At 43.9% G+C, this 16,948-nt stretch overlaps 1 protein-coding gene across 1 annotated transcript; it reads right to left on the reverse strand.

Moving 5' to 3' along the window:
* Nucleotides 1-432: 432 nt before the first annotated feature.
* Nucleotides 433-16,687, reverse strand: MTERF2 (mitochondrial transcription termination factor 2). The gene is made up of 2 exons (XM_075856070.1): nucleotides 16,539-16,687; nucleotides 433-3,796 (listed from the first exon to the last, which is right to left on the reverse strand). The coding sequence occupies exon 2, from the start codon at nucleotides 3,761-3,763 to the stop codon at nucleotides 2,591-2,593; it is 1,173 nt and encodes a 390-aa protein (XP_075712185.1). The 5' UTR covers nucleotides 3,764-3,796; nucleotides 16,539-16,687; the 3' UTR covers nucleotides 433-2,590.
* Between the last annotated feature and the right edge of the window lie 261 nt (nucleotides 16,688-16,948).

The raw sequence follows: 16,948 nt of genomic DNA on the forward strand, positions 1-16,948 counted from the left end.
TTTAATGTAGATAAATGTAAAGTTATGCATCTGGGTACGAACAACCTGCATGCATCATATGTCCTAGGGGGAGCTACACTGGCGGATTCACTTGTTGAGAAGGATCTGGGTGTACTTGTAAATCAAACTCAATAACAGCATGCAGTGTCAATCAGCTGCTTCAAAGGCCAGCAAGATATTGTCGTGTATTAAAAGAGGCATGGACTCGCGGGACAGGGATGTAATATTACCACTTTACAAAGCATTAGTGAGGCCTCATCTAGAATATGCAGTTCAGTTCTGGGCTCCAGTTCATAGAAAGGATGAAAAATACAAAGAAGAGCAACGAAGCTAATTAGGGGCACGGAGAATCTAAGTTATGAGGAAAGATTAAAAGATTAAAAGAACTAAACCTATTTAGCCTTGAAAAAAGACGACTAAGGGGGGACATGATTAATTTATATAAATATATTAATGGCACATACAAAAAATATGGTGAAATCCTGTTCCATGTAAAACCCCCTCAAAAAACAAGGGGGCGCTCGCTCCGTCTGGAGAAAAAAAGGTTCAACCTGCAGAGGCGACAAGTCTTCTTTACTGTGAGAACTGTGAATCTATAGAATAGTCACCGCAGGAGCCGTCACAGCAGGGACAGGAGATGGCTTTAAAAAAGGCAAAGATAATTTCCTAGAACAAAAAAATGTGTAGACATTTTTTACTTCCCCTTTCCCATCCCTTGGTTGAACTTGATGGACATGTGTCTTTTTTAAACCGTACAAACGATGTAACTATGTAACTATGTAATTAATGTAACTACTGAGGGTGGCATACCGGTATAGCTCTCACTTATAGGCATTGCTATCAGTTAAAGGAACAGTGTCACGAAAAAAAAATCAGTTTGGTTTTAGTGTTTTATTAAAAACTTTTATATTTATTTGTGTGTTTGTGTTTTACTTTTTTTTATTTTTACACTTTTTCTTCCCTATGGGGGCTGCCATTTTTTTTTCCATTTATGTATGTGTCGATTAACGACACATACAGACATGGAATACGGCAGCTACAGTCCCATAGTGAATGCGAACGGGGCCCGTTCCATCCACTATGGTGTACGCCGTCTGTGTGGGAACGGTGCATGCGCCGCTCCCACACAGTCCAAGTTGAACTGTGCGTCGTCCGGCGCCATTTTCCTGTAGACCGGAAGTCGCGGCCGGACAGTAAGATTACTACTTCCGGTCGCGGCTTCCGGACTTGTGCACTTGGAGCGGCGGTAGCAGACGGAGCGGACGGACCGGAGGGAGCGGCGGCGACTGGAGCAGGTAAGTTATTTCTGTGTATGTAAGTGTTTTACTGTGTGTTTACTAGTGTATGTAAACCTACTACACTGTGTGTTAGCTCAAAAAATGGCGACACACAGTGTATGAGGTTTGACCGTTCAATCCCCTCGTTTCTCCCGTCACTAGCCAGGATAAAGGAGGGGGGGATTCTGTGAGCTCACTAGAGCGAGTGAGTTTTCCCAAATTTTGCAGCATAAAGCAATGTGGTTGCTTTACCACATGCAATGCTGCAATTTTGGGAATTGCTCCATCTAGTGACCAGCACTGGGAAATATTATAAATTAGAATCTAATTTATAATATTTCCTGACTAGTGAAAAAAAGTAAAAGATTAGAACAATGTTTAATCATTTTTACACTAACTGTTCAATTAAAAAAAACAAATAAAAAAAAAAACTCGCAACACATTCCCTTTAACACTGCTGTTTGGCCCAATGTAATGGAGTTTTGGGCCTGAGCGAAGAAGTGTATTGAGGGTACGGCCAATATGTTTTTGAAGATGTGGCTAGGGTATCAGGGTTAGGGTCCATCTACAAGACATTTCCTTGCTGTGTGCACAGAGAATGTACGGAAGCATAGAGAGTGCTTAGGCAGGGGCGATATGGGCAACGTGTGCAGTTGCATAAGGTCCAGTAGTTTAGGGGGCCCAATGCTTTAAACCTTAAAACAGCTTCCTACTATTTATTAAATTGCATGTAAGCCACTGAGCTAATAGATTTCATGGCTCACAATTACTGATGGATTGTTAGAGGAGACTTAAAGGGAGTGCTCTATGCGAAGTAGGGATCCCACATACTGTTCTTGCATAGGAGCCCTATGCGGTTTGTGTCCATCACTGCCTCCCTGGGTTCGTATTTTGGTCCTGTAGGCACTTCTTGTGCTCGTATGGTGCCTTAAGGAGGCACTGTATTCTCCCATAGAAGTAATGCTGATAGGGGAGAATATCTAAATAATATGGCATGTGATAGACCATTGGTTTTTTCCCCCTTATGTGCTTTATATAATTCTATAAAAATTTGTACCACATGAACCACAACGATCGTAAAACCAGAGAAGCACCACATCAACATCCTAAATCTATAGCTAATAACACCACCAGACTAGACAGGCCCAAATAATATGTAGTCAATCACAGGAAAAGACTGTGGGAATACCCCAATTTCATGGACTCGGTAGCCATATATTGATAATATAATACTTGGGCAACCAATTCAACAATCCACTTGCAGATCCAACACTTTTTGCCATTATCTCTTGTAAACATATACAGTATTCAGTTCACTCTTCCACATGCAACGGGGCAACGGGATTGAAAAGAGGTCGTTCTTTTCGCAACTGCAACTTTCCATAACTAGCCTCAAAATCTTTTTTTGTTCCATTTAAAACCTCTAAACTCTGCTCCTTAATTTCTCGGCCCAATTGTTTGATTTTCCTAGCCCTAAACTGTACAATCTGTGGGGTGAGTTCTAGAACATTAGGACATTCTTTCACTTGATTTATAGTAGCCCCTTCCCGGAGAAGAAGTTGTAAACGTTCCTCCAGCAAAGGGACGGAATAGTAGAGAAGGGCAGAGGATTTCATTACCATTTCTTTTAGCTCTTCATTGCTGCAATTGAAAGTCGACATTGTGAACAGAACCCCCTTTTCCATGGTGTCCGTGTTCAAATCAAAGATAAAACCTTTAAGTTTAGACAGTAGCTTCAATACTTTTTCATCGTGAAAACCTAAATCTTGTAAAAACTTCAGATTGTCTTTCATTGTCTTGGTGGTTTTCGAGAGGACAAATGGATCTTGACTTATTAACTTCATTATCCAGGTTTTAAAGTTCTCTCTTTTACCCCCCAGATTGAGGAAATTTTCTTCCAGAGCATCGACCACCTTCTTATTGCTTTCAATCTGATTACAAAAGATTTCTGGAGCGCTTGTTAGAAGTCTGCTGACAATTTTGTTGTTAAGACCCAGATCTTGAAAATATTTGATGTTGGCTCGTTGATTGGTGGGACTTTTAGAAGTAAAGAAGGAATCTGGAAACTTTTCAATTAGTGTTATTAGTTCCCCATCCTTGGGGCAAACTAAGTTCCAAATGGATTTTTGAATGTTGACCTCTGCAGGTTCTTGTAGAAAAGCTTCCGGACAAGACTCCAGAATATTGGCCACGGTAACGTCACTCGCTCCCATTTCTTTCAAGATATTAGCAGTCTCCTGGACATAGGCCACATCTTTATAAAGTACCCAGCTTTTTAACTGGCGAATTTTCTTAATGTTCACAGACAATTTGTAAAGACTGTCAACGGTTGTTTTGTTTTCGATCACAGATTTTTGGGAATCTGAAACGGTGAACTTCCTGGTACCCTGTAAACTTCCGGAGACAAAAATCCGTTGGCGCAGAAGCATTTTTTTCCATGGTTTAACGTGACAACTCAGAACAGTGTAAGCCACAGCTCTCAGCATGGTTACTTTGTATCACTCAATGTTGTCTTCATTCTGCAAATTGAAAAAAATGAAATATACTTTGATGCAGGATTATATACTAAATGACAAATGTAAAGCAGATTATAGGGTATGCATTTGAATAAAAAAAACTTTGCACGTAGTCTTTATTAAAAATATTCTCGTTTTTTTTTGCCTACAGCTCCTGTGCAGATCTATGTGTCTCCATGGTAATAGACTACAAAATGTGTAGTCTGATCCCGCAGTCATGCATTTCTAATTTCTCTCTGTCCCCTATTTCTTGCTAACCTACCAAATGTGTGTTAGCAAGAAGTAGGGGACAGAAGGGAGTATGACTGAAAAACAGCGTCATACTAGGGCTCCTTGGGTCCACCAGAGGGCCACTCACCATCTATGCAGAACATGTGTATGTCCACTTTTAGGGTATGTTCACACAGGGTGGATTCGCTGTGTAAAAGAACACAGCGTATCCACACTGTGCGCTGCAGGGAATTCAGGCCGAAAAACGGCACCAAACTGTGGTGCGGTTTTTCGACCGGATTGTCGCCTGCGGAAAACTGCACAGAAAAAAAAAAAATGGTTACTTACCACGGCGACGAGTCCCTCTGACATCCTGACGCTCTGCAGCCCTGGAATGACGTTTAATCCCATATGACCGCTGCAGCCTGTGATTGGCTGCAGCAGTCACATGGGATGAAAGTTCATCCCTGGAGTCCGGCCTGTATGAAGAAACGCAGACTTCTGGGTAAGTATAAGATTTATTTTTTCCGAAGTTGTGTTTTTTTTGCGGTGGAATCGCAACATCTACTATTTGTAGTGGGTTTTACCTCCCCATTGAATTCAATGGGGAAATCCTGCAACAAATAACCAGCGTTTACGCAAATACAATTGACGTGATGCGGATTAAATAACCGCACGCATGTCAATTTCGTTGTTTTTTTCGCAAAGCATTTACGCAGCGTGTGGATGAGATTTGTTCAAATCTCGTCCACTTTGCTGCTACTGTATTATGCTGCAGATTTTCCGCATCAAAATCCATTGCGGAACTTACCCTTAACCTCTTCCCGCTGCGGCTGGTTTTGACTTTCCTGACAGAGCCTCATTTTTCAAATCTGACATGTGTCACTTTATGTGGTAATAACTTTGGAATGCTTTCAACTATTCAAGCGATTCTGAGCTTGTTTTCTTGTGACACATTGGACTTTGTTTTACTGGTAAAATTAGGTCGATACATTCAGTATTTAATTGTGAAAACCAGCAAAATGTAACGAAAATTTTCTAAAATTAGCATTTTTATCAATTTAAATGCATCTGCTTGTAAGACAGATAGTAATTCCCAATTAACATTTACTATATGTCTACTTTAGATTTGCATCGTTTTTTGAACATCCTTTTATTATTCTAGGACGTTACAAGGCTTAGAACTTTAGCAGAAATTTTTCAAATTTTCAAGAAAATTTCAAAAGGCTATCTTTTCAGGGACCAGTTCAGTGGCTTTGAGGGTCCCATACTTTACAAACCCCAATACATTACCCCATTTTAAAAACTGCATCCCTCAAAGTATTCAAAACAGCATTTAGAAAGTTTCTTAAGCCTTTATGCGTTTCACAGGAATTAAAGCAAAGCAGAGGTGATATTTACTAATTTATTTTGCAGAAATTCATTTTTAATCCATTCTTTTCTGTAACATGAATGGTTTTACCAGAGAAATACAATTAACAATGTATTACCCAGATTCTTTCGTTTTTAGAAACATAACACATGTGGCCCTAGCGTGCTAATGGACTGAAGCACAGGCCTCAGAAGCAAAGGAGCACCTAGTGGATTTTGGGGCCTTCTATTTATTAGAATATATTTTAGGCACCATGACAGGTTAGAAGAGGTCTTGTGGTACCGAAACAAAGGAAATACTACAAAAAAATACCCCATTTTGGAAACTACACCCAAAAAGGAATTTATCTAGGGGTATAGTGAGCATTTTGACCCAACAGGTGTTTCATAGACCTTATTAGAATTGGGCTGTGAAAATGAAAAATTCTTTTTTTTTCCAATAAAACTTAGATTTTATTTTTCATTTCCACAAGGACTAAAAGCACCCCTACATTTGTAAAACAATTACTCCCAAGTACAGCAGTACCCCATGTGGTCATAAACTGCTGTTTGGACCCACGGCAGGGCTTTTGGAGATCAAATTTAGCTGGAATGGTTTGGGGAGGCCATGTCGCATTTACAAAGCCCCTGAGGGGCCAAAACAGTGGAAACCCCAACAAGTGACCCTATTTGGGAAACTACACCCCTCAAGGAAATGATCTAGGGGTTATAGTGAGCATTTTGACCCCACATGTTTTTTGCAGAAATTATTGGAAGTAGGCCGTGATAATAAATTAATTTTTTTTCCAATAATATGTAGGTTTAACTATATTTTTTTCATTTCCGTAATAACTAAAAGGAAGCAGGGGGCTCATACCTCTCCTAACAAATTTGTATAATGCTGCCTTTATACATAAAGAGCCTATTGACCGCTTCACAGAATCTCGCACAGTGCTTATTCCAAAACCAGATAAAGACCCATCTTTGCCCGATCTCACTACTAAATCATGACTATAAGCTCTTGACTAGAATTTTGGCAGACCGACTTCAATGTTTTCTTCCTAATCTTCTTTTAGAGTCCCAAACTGGGTTTACGATGGTCGAACCAGTATGATAAACATTAGAACTGCAGTAGCTGTTACAGTTTTGGCACAGGACCCGACTCAACCGGTCACCATGTTAGTGAGCCTTGACGTCGAAAAGGCATTTGACACAGTGGCTTGGCCTTTTTTGGATGCGGTCCTGTCAAAATTGAGGATTGGCCCGGTGTTCTCAAAATTTATTAACTTTCTTCGCTTGGATGCGATAACGTGTGTGGCGGTCATTGGGTTGACCTCTCCCCTGATAGATATCTTCAGAGGAACTAAACAAGGCTGCCCCCTCTCCCCTTTGTTTTTTAATCTTTTTATAGACCCCCTGTTACGCCATCTTATACAACCCCGTCTTTCGGGGGAATTAGGGTGCATGATTTAGGATTAAAGGTGGCTGCATTTGCGGACTATATTTTGCTAGTGGTTTTCGGAACCTAAACAGGTAATAGCCCCACTCTCACGAGACCTGGGTAGAGTAGGGAGACTATCGGGTTATGTGTTGAACTCGGATAAAACAGAAGCTCTTTTGCTGAAGGGCCTGGTCCTCTGCTTTTCAATTTAGATGGAAATCTTCTGCACTCACATACTTGGGGGTGCAAATATCTAAACTCCCATCTAAATGATATAGACTTGATATGTTCCAATATATATATCGGAAATGGAAACCACCTGGAAACAGTTCACTCTCTCCTATTTGGGGGAGAGGGGGACCTCCTTAAGATTACAGAGTTTCCCTGTCTCCTCTACCTTCTACACACACTCCCAATTTGTTTGAAGCCAGCAGATGAAAAACGCATTCATTTTCTTTATAGAACTTTCATATGGGGTGGAAAAAGATCTCGTATAGCTTATCATGTCTTACAACAACCTGGAGCCGACGGGGGTATTAACTTTCCTAATATTAAACATTATAATTTGGCGGCACTGTTCCGATTTGTCACCGATTAGCTTCATAATACTTCCTGTTACACATCTACCTCTCTTGACTCCAGCCTCTTCCCGGGTCATGCACTAGCAGCTTTCTTACACCTTCCTTTTGCTCAGCTACCTGTGGAAACGAGAAATAACCCTTTACTCTAACACCTGGCGGGCGTCGCAAAAGATCAGGAGCGAATTTCAACTCTTGCCTGTGCTGTCTCTCCACCTGCCACTGATATGTAATCCCGAATTCCAGGATGGTAACCCCCATGGCATCTTTCGTAGATGGCATGCAATGGGATTAACCTCTTTGAAACACTTTGTTCACATATTAGAGAAAAGGATGTTTGCTCTGAGTTACGCTCGAAATTCCCAAACATACCGATTGACCCCTTCCACTATTTACAAGCCAAAAGTTATATCACAACTGTCCTTACATGACTACCAGACCGGGAATGGAACCCGTATCTCTTACAATGCTTCTCTAGACAAAATATACCGAAAGGTCTAATAACAAGAAACTATCAGCTTATACACCAACCCTTAGACTGTGACTGCAACACCGGTAACAAAATGGCAGATTGATGATCAATCTCTTACTTACCCAGTCATATTGCGAGCTCTAGAACAAGCCCATAAACTCCTTCCCTGGGCCCGCTTTTTAGAAATGAGGCTCAAAATAGCACAAAGATCCTATCTAACTCCACTAGTGGGTTACAGAATAGGCTTATACCCTAACACTCAAATTTTTAAATGTCGCTCGATGGAGGTCGACCTTTATCATTGCCTTTGGGCATGCCCTAATATTCAGTTCTTTTGGTCCCGTATTCGATCCTACACATCTCAAAACCTAACGAACTACACCCCTGTTATGGCACTGTGGGCGATTTTTCGGTTACCTAGACCCAGACACCCATAGACGTTCCCATGGGGCATATAGACTGCTCCACTATGTGGCAGCGGCAAGTGTGAAGGCCATCCTACAAACATGGCTGCATGACCAGGTCCCACCCTTTAAATTATTTCTTGGCAAACTTTCATATTTGTTTAAAATGGATTGGATGAAACTTCCGGTTTCCGGCGCTGGCGATGCAGGACGCGTGTGACTGAGCTCCCGCTCCCGACTAGCCTGCTCACCTGCTAAAGTCACTTCGGTGGCGAAAAACAGCTCAGTGACACCGGCCTTTCGCACAGGAACGTACCCAGGGGTATATGGAACGATATCTCCTCCGGAGCGCACACAAGCCAGCCATGGAGGATCGAGCCGCGGGTGTGGACAGGGGAGGTAAGATGGCGGCGTTTCCCGCCACTACTCCCCCGCTGTATTCACAGGATGAGGAACTGCTGCAGCCCCAGCCCATGTCCCCGATTTCAAGCCAGGCAGAGCCCATAGCCTCTTTGCAACCAGCCCCTGTGGATTATATAGCACTAGCCCATGAAGTGGCAAAGCGGATAGCTCCTGACCTGCAAAAAGCGCTGGAAAAAACGGTGCAAGCGTCTCTTACCCGCATGGATGCGGATCTGGCACAAGTAACGTCCAGGACTAATGAATTAGAGCAACGGGTAACGCTGCTAGAGGATGAAAATGAACGCCTGCAATCCAAACTTAAAACGGTGTTGTCTAATACCACGCAGTTGGGAGACAAAGTAGAGGATCTGGAAAATCGCTCCAGAAGGAGCAACCTGCGAATTGTGGGCCTGAAAGAAGCGGTGGTCCCCTCTGAGTTGCAGCGTCTATGTGAGAGATCATTGCCAGCAGCATTGGGCCTCCAGCGTCCATGTCGGGTGGAAAGGGCGCACAGGGTGGGGCCAGACCCTAGAAATCTTCCAGCAGCAGACACCAGCAGCAGTTCGCATCGCCCCAGACAAGTCATCTTTAAATTGTTGGATTACAATGACAAGGTGGCAATGATGAAGGCATATCGCAGCAGATCTCGGCCCTTGGAGATAATAGCCATGAAAGTGCTACTTTTCGAGGACTATTCTACGGAGGTCGCGAAACGCAGGCGATCCTTCAGCAAGATTTATACCGAGCTGTTCCAAGCGAAAGTACGTTTTAATCTGCAATATCCAGCCATCTTGCGGGTGTTTCAAGCGAACGGCCGGACCACGACATTCAATACAGCAAAAGAGGCGGAGGACGCGCGGGCAGAGCTATGTGGAAGCCGCTCCCCGCATGAGGAGCAACGCAATCCAGAACACAGCCCACGTCGCAAGCCAAGAGAAGTCGGAAGGAGTCGCTTGGATATGGAGAGAACCTGGGCAGAAGCTTTACTACCCACGCCCGGAAGAGAACGCGGAGGAAGATCCAGGAACAGAGGGGATTCTCCGAAGCCGCAGAGACGGCCACGGGACCGCACCAGGTCCACGTCTCCTGATTGAAGAGTGAAGTTTTTTGTTTTTTTTAGGACCTTTATGTCTTAGAGAGAGGGTTCTGAGGACGCTGTAGACCACTTGCAGGTTCCGATCCGATCTTGAGCAGATAAGTTGCCAGTTATTGCAGATAATGCTTGATGATTGCATATGTTTGTCTATTACTACAGCATTTTAGTCTGTTGTCAAATGTCCTCAGATCAAAATGTATGCATACTGATATAATGCTGTATTCACATTGCAGGGGGTTGGAATCAGAGTTAGGGCCTGTTCTAAGTTCTAAGCACGCTCACTGGTGGGATACTCTGAGAGTTCCACAAGGCCGGTTCTCTCCTGAAGGGGTTTATTTGGGTAGCTGTTTGGGGCAACGTTGAAGTGAAGCAGTGTTCAGGTCGATATGGCGCGTGGTAATCTGAGCGGCAGCTGAAGGGCGTGACCCTTTGATAGAAGACCGAATATCGGCTGCAAGAAATGGTTGGTCGGCGAAGGGCTGGTGCAGCTTGATCACGATAAGTGATTTGTAATCTCGGCTGCGCAGGTCTGGGAGGAAGGGGGAGGGAGGGACGTGTTAGTGCACAACAGAAAAAAGTGAAGTTTCCTATGCCAATGTGTACTAGGGGGGTGACCGCCCATGGCACAGGCGTTTTTTATATTCCTTTTCAACAAGGTCTGTTGGCTTTGAGTTGGAGTTTAGCTTTGTTTGATAGGCCGTGTTCTGACCATGTTTTCTATGTTTATACATGGCGATTAGGGAAAGATGGATCCGACTCCCCGAACCGATCACGGCTTTTTGACACCTTAGCTCATCTTAGACATAGTCCAATAACATGAAAATAGTCTCATGGAATGTTAAGGGGCTCAGATCCCCACAGAAACAGACCAAACTCTTGCGACATATGAAGAGATTGCATCCAGATGTAGCCCTGTTACAGGAAACTCACCTTACCGAGTTAGAATTTAAATATCTACAAAAATTCTGGGTGGGCCACGTTTTTGGCTCGCCGGCAAGAGATGGCAAGGCGGGAGTTATAATATTGATACATAAAAATTTTGCTTTCACATTGGTGTCCCAGGAACGTGATGATGAGGGTCGTTGGGTCCATCTAGTGGTGGAACATGCAGGGGAAACTATTAGTATCCATAATGTCTATGGGTCAAATGCGGCCAGCACAGGTTTTTTTGACCAATTGGAAGCCCAACTCCAGCAGGATCGCACTAAATTATTGATATTAGGGGGAGACTTTAATACTGTAAGGTCATCTAGGGAAGATAGAAGTGTAGGGGCTGCTTCGCAGAAACAGAGGGATAGGATCTTGCCGGACTTTTTAAGACACACTGCCCTTGCGGATGCCTGGAGGAGTTTACATCCTGATGCTAGGGAGTATACTCACTTTTTGCACGTGCATCAATCGTGGTCGCGTATAGATTACTTACTGGTGAACGAAGCTTGTTCCCGCAGATTGCGCGGCGCGACGATAGAAGATCTTGTCATCTCTGACCACTCCCCGATTACCATTACTCTGGCTGACACAGTAGCTAAGGGAATGGATTTTATATGGAAGTTTCCCTCATTTCTGGCGACGGACGAAGACTTTTTACAAAAACTAAGGGGATGGTGGACGGAATTTGAAGGGGATAATGCGTCACACCGCACGGACCCGTCGTTGTATTGGCGTACAGCAAAAGCGGTAATTCGCGGGAAAATTATACAATTTATGGCCAATCTGAAACGTAAGACCACTGAGGGGTACAAGACGGCAAGCGAGCGATTAAGGTGTGCATATACGGCATTTTTACAACAGCCGTCGGCGTCTCTGGGGGAGGCATGGAGTGCAGCCAAGCGACAATTTGATCAATGGCTAGATAAAAGAGAAAGCATCTATCGGTCTCAATTTGATGCTGACCTTATGCGCTTTGGCAATAAAGCGGGCAAATTATTAGCACGCCTGGCGAAGGGGAGGTATTCACCGTCGGACATTGTATCCCTTAGAGACACCGACGGAATCCCTACAGCGGATCCGAAAAAAATTAACACTATTCTGCGTACGTATTATCAAGCCCTTTATTCGGACACGCGCATTGACCCTCAAAAAGGTAGGGAATTCTTGGAGAAGGTAAAGTTACCTGGGCTCACGCAGGAGCAGAACGATCTGCTGAGCGCAGAAATCACGGTGGAAGAACTCACGAGCACAATCAGGACCCTACATAACGGAAAGGCCCCGGGGCCGGATGGGTTTCACGGGAGAATTTTATAAGTCACTAAGAGAGGAAGTCAGCCCCACTTTAGTGGAGTATTAGACCGGTACTTTCCCAGCGGAGGCCAAAATAGCGCATATAAAGGTGCTGCCCAAGAAGGGGAAAGATCCTCTTGACCCGGGGTCATATTGCCCGATCTCATTGATAGATCAAGACCAGAAGGTACTTACAAAAATCTTAGCTAACCGCTTGGCCATATTTTTGCCAGCATTGGTGAGGAAATCTCAGGTGGGGTTTGTAAAGGGTAGGGCGGCAGTGACTAATCTGCGTAAGGTGTTGACGGTCCTAGAAACAGTAAGGCACTCAGCCAGGGGCCCGACCGGCACTCTTGGCGCTAGACGCAGAGAAAGCTTTTGATAACATACAATGGGAATGGCTGGGGATGGTGCTGGATAAGATGACGGTCCAGGGAGCCTTTCGGATCTTTTTGAAAGGGGTCTATAATAATCCCCAAGCGCGCGTCTACTCCTCAGGGTTTTTATCGGCTCCCTTCCAATTGCATAAAGGAACCCGGCAGGGATGCCCACTGTCGCCACTTTTATTTAATCTAGCACTGGAACCTATGGCTAGATTTCTGGAAGAGTCCGCAGTATTTAAAGGTATCCAGGTGGGGTCTCGGGCAGTTAAGTTAGCCTTGTTTGCTGACGATGTTATACTGTTTATGTCAAATCCCCAAGAACACTTAATGCCGGTCTTTCATTTTTTGCAGGAATTTGGGCAATGCTCGGGATACAAAATCAATATGGCTAAAAGTGAACTGCTGGAGTTGGGCAAACCGTTACCCGGGGCATTTTGGCAGTCCTTGGGATGCGGAATGTCCCCGGTGAAACAATGCATAACCTATCTAGGCATTATCTAGGCATTAAGATAGGGAAGGGGCCTGAAACCCTGTATGGTCTGAATTATCCACTGCTGTTTAAAAAAATACAGGCGGATCTCGCCAGATGGTGCCAGTTACCCCTATCCCTGCTGGGGAGGTGCCACCTAATCAAGATGGTTAGTTTCCCCAGACTGTTATATCCCTTTCAAACGCTCCCGCTCTTGCTGAAGCATGGGGATGTCTCCAAACTGAACTCCGCATTCACAAAATTAGTATGGGCAGGAAAGAGGCCTCGTATTGCACTTACTAAACTCATGATGGGCAAGCAGGAGGGGGACTGAAGTTTCCCAATATTAGGGGATACAATGTGGTATGCCTCTTTCGTCATGCAGTGGATTGGCTCCATGAAACGAGCCATTATTCCAACTTAGAGCTGGAAGGGGAGTATGCATCACCCTGGAACTTAAAAGCGTTATTGCATTGTAAAGTGGCCTCCCTTCCGTGCCGTCTCAAAACCTCCATTGTCCTGAGAGATACAGTCATGGCCTGGAAAGCGGTTCGTAAATGTTTTGGCTTGCCTCACCTGCTCTCCAAACACATGCCGCTGTGGGGACACCCGGAATTCCTGCCGGGAGTAGAGAGTAGGAATAGATTTTCCTCTTTGGGGGAAGCAGGTATTAGTAACGCAGGGGATCTTATGCATAAAGAGGAAAGGAGATGGTTAACAGGGTCAGAAATCAGAGCTAAACTCAATCCATTAGAGGTTAATGTTAATGCTGATTTCATACAAGTTTTCCAGGTGTGTTCGTTCTGTACCTCTAGGCTCAGAGATTTGAATAAGGAAGCTACCACTCATACTCTGGATGAGGTCATAGGCCCAACGGTTCTTCGCGCGACTATCTCGAGGTTGTATAGTGCACTCGGGGATTATTTTGTCCGACCGCGCCCACGAGCTATGTTCAAAATATGGGAACGATGGACGCAAGATCCGGCGATAGGAGAGACCATATTGGAGGGTTGGGAGACGGTACGGAAGGTGATAGTGAACGAGAGCTGGAGGGAAACCTATTTTAAACTAATACATTCGGCCATATATGGCTTTAATATTTTACCTTCGCAGTCCTTCCCCGATTTCATTACGAGCTGTCCCAAATGCAGCACACCCCTGACAAATTTGTGGCACGGAGTATGGAGCTGTGCTCAGACTGAACGATACTGGGAGATGGTACGCAGATATATTGTGGATCATTGGAAGGCGAAACTTCCGATGACGCCTCAAGCGCTGCTGTTCCATCAGGCGCGACCACCAGAGGAAGAGGGGGCTCGAGGAATGAGATCTCCGCTCCCCTTGGTGCACACAATTTTGCTGGTGGCCTTGAGGTGCCTTCTGTGTAAATGGCTGGAAGCGGATACACCGGGTCTCGACATGATCGTGACTCGCTTGAAACAATTACTGGCTCTCGAACTGGTGGAGGTAGAAAGAAGGAAGGAAACGGGAACCAAGAAGTTATTTGCTAAATGGCAAATATTTATAGAAACGCAATGCACAGCGACTGAGGTGGTGGAAATTGTTACGCCCTTTAGACACACAGCATGGTATCACACGCAATTTCTGGCAGGCACATTAGGAGGCTTACAAATGGAACCTAGATAATAGAAGGGGAATGGATGGGACGGAGATATTATCTGATGGCCTGGGTTGTGTCCGGGGATAGGGGGAGTCAGGTTGTTAGCGTTTTTAGTCGCTGGACAGATGCAAAGAGATATGCCATGAGTATATGTTATGTTGTGTTATGTTTTATTTTATTTTGTTTTAGTTATATTCGCAAGTATGCGAGATTCAAATTGTGACGCAATTTTTCTGTGAAATGTCTGTAAAAAAAAGTGAAAAAATGTTAATAAAAATGATGTTTTAAAAAAAAAAAATAAATGGATTGGATGGAGGCCTCCCTCTATAAAGAACTCCAGGTTGAGTGTTTTTTTGACACGTGGGAAACCTTTATATCTCAACTTCCATAGAGTTAGGATCGACATCAAAAATTGTTTTCAACACACTATCTGGTTTCATGAGCAAATTATTTTGGGAACTGCACCACTGTGAAAGGTGAACAGGATTCAATTTTTTTAGTGTGTTGGTGGGAGTCGTGCACTTAGCTTACATGTTCTCTTCTCTTGAGCACTCTTGCTACTTCCACAAAGATGTGGACGGAAATGGGCAGTTGACTGCTCCGCGGCCCAACTCTTTGTCCAAGGCTGGATTAAATTTTATCTGAAGGGGAGGAGATCACACTCTCTGTTCTTACATATGATCACTGAGGTGGGAGATATTGTTTTGTAGACAGGCTTATATGTTTATGTGTGTCCCCTTCCCTCCCATTCTCCCCTTGTTAATATCGTAGGGTATCTTGGTTCGTTGTGGTATATCCGGTAAATCTTATGATACTTGTATTGGATTAAGTGTAACCATAACATGCATCTGGGGAATTTTTTCCCTCTATTCTTTTCCCCCATCTCCCCCTTTTTATTTCTGTATCCCTTATTTGAAGAAGTTGAATAAAAATATTTTTTTAAAAAAGAACCAAAAGGGAGAAAACGCACCCCAACATTTGTAAAACAATTTCTCCCGAGTACAGCAATACCCCATATGTGGTCATAAACAGCTGTTTGGACCCACAGCAGGGCTCAGAAGGGAGCTCAAGTTTTGCTGGAATGGCATATGTAATCTATCCGGTGGCTAGGTCATCAGTTGCCAGAACGTGAAAAACCCCTTTAAGGGGTCCCACACTTTTTGCAATTTTCAATTACCTCCAGATTTTTCCTTTCTCTGGCTTGCAGAGGAAGGGGGCAACTAAAATGATGTAGCTGGGCAGATTCACATGCAAGCCCAATAATTGATTCAGGGTCAGTTCACATGTTGCGTAAATACTGCAGATTTTCCACAACGGAATTCATTGCAGCAAATACAGTAGCAGCAAAGTGGATGAGATAACACAAATCTCATTCACACGCTGCGTAAATGCTGAGCGCAAAAAAACTTTCAGAAGATAACCTGCGGTGCAGAATTTCATTCCGCAGCATGTCAATTGTATTTGCGGAAACGCTGCTTATTTGTTGCGGGTTTTCCCCATTGAATTCAATAGGGAGGTAAAACCTGCAACAAATAGCAGTTGTTGCTTTTTTAGCGATTCCGCTGCTTTTACGCAGCGAATCCATCCCGTGTGAACTCAGCCTTAGAGTGGTAGAGTAAGAACAGGGAACTTCGTATCCTCTCCCACTTGCTGGCCATGGGGCAGCATTTACTATTGACAAGCAAGGTGATCACAGGGCGTCCTGCAGCAGGTACCCCATCAGTCCGCTGTAATCTGCGTCAGATACCTTGCAGCGCCACAGGGAAAATGAAGCATTTCCCATTTAATCAATGGGTTGTCTCGTAACGCAGAAACATGCCATATCCTACAGATCTAGATACAATTTTTATAGTCACTCTCTGCTACAACTTATTGATGGAGGTCCCAAATCAGGTGCCCCCCCAGAATTCCCTATCAGGGTATTTGAAAATTAGATTTCTTAACCAGACAATCCCTGTAAGTGCAGAACTCCTTTAAAGAAGTCACACAATATTGCATGAATATATATATATATATATATATATATATATATATATAGATATAGATATATAGATAGATATATGAAGTTACATAATCTACACATAGATACACAATGTCACCTTTGCTACATTCACAGCTCTGACCCTCCTCCTCCACCACGGCTCCTTGTTAGGCTCCACCCAGTACTGTCTGATCTTTCAGTAGGACGCCCCAGATGCTGCTGGGAGTTGTAGTTTTATACAAAGAAGTCTAGCAAGTAGTACCGTATGTGCTAGAGCCTCGTGGGTTAAAGGACCTTTGCTGACGTCATGATCATGTGACTAGTCACATGAGGGGGGAGCAGAAATTCACAGAAGGCACTCAGTTGGGTGCAGCTGTATGAGGCTTTTCTTTTGCTGTGTCCTAAAGGGTTTATAATATAGTGGAAGGAAATAATTTTTTTTGTTGCGCTCATTAATACATTTTGATTTTCTATCCTGATCCTGCTGGGACCTGTAGATCTCCCCTCTTATACACCTCTTGCTCTATA

This window comes from Rhinoderma darwinii, chromosome 3, assembly GCF_050947455.1.
Source record: "Rhinoderma darwinii isolate aRhiDar2 chromosome 3, aRhiDar2.hap1, whole genome shotgun sequence".
Classification (NCBI taxonomy): Eukaryota; Metazoa; Chordata; class Amphibia; order Anura; family Rhinodermatidae; genus Rhinoderma; species Rhinoderma darwinii.

Bases quoted from the DNA above. Each gene is read 5' to 3' on its own strand.
- MTERF2 (XM_075856070.1), bottom strand. From the start codon at position 3,763: ATGCTGAGAGCTGTGGCTTACACTGTTCTGAGTTGTCACGTTAAACCA.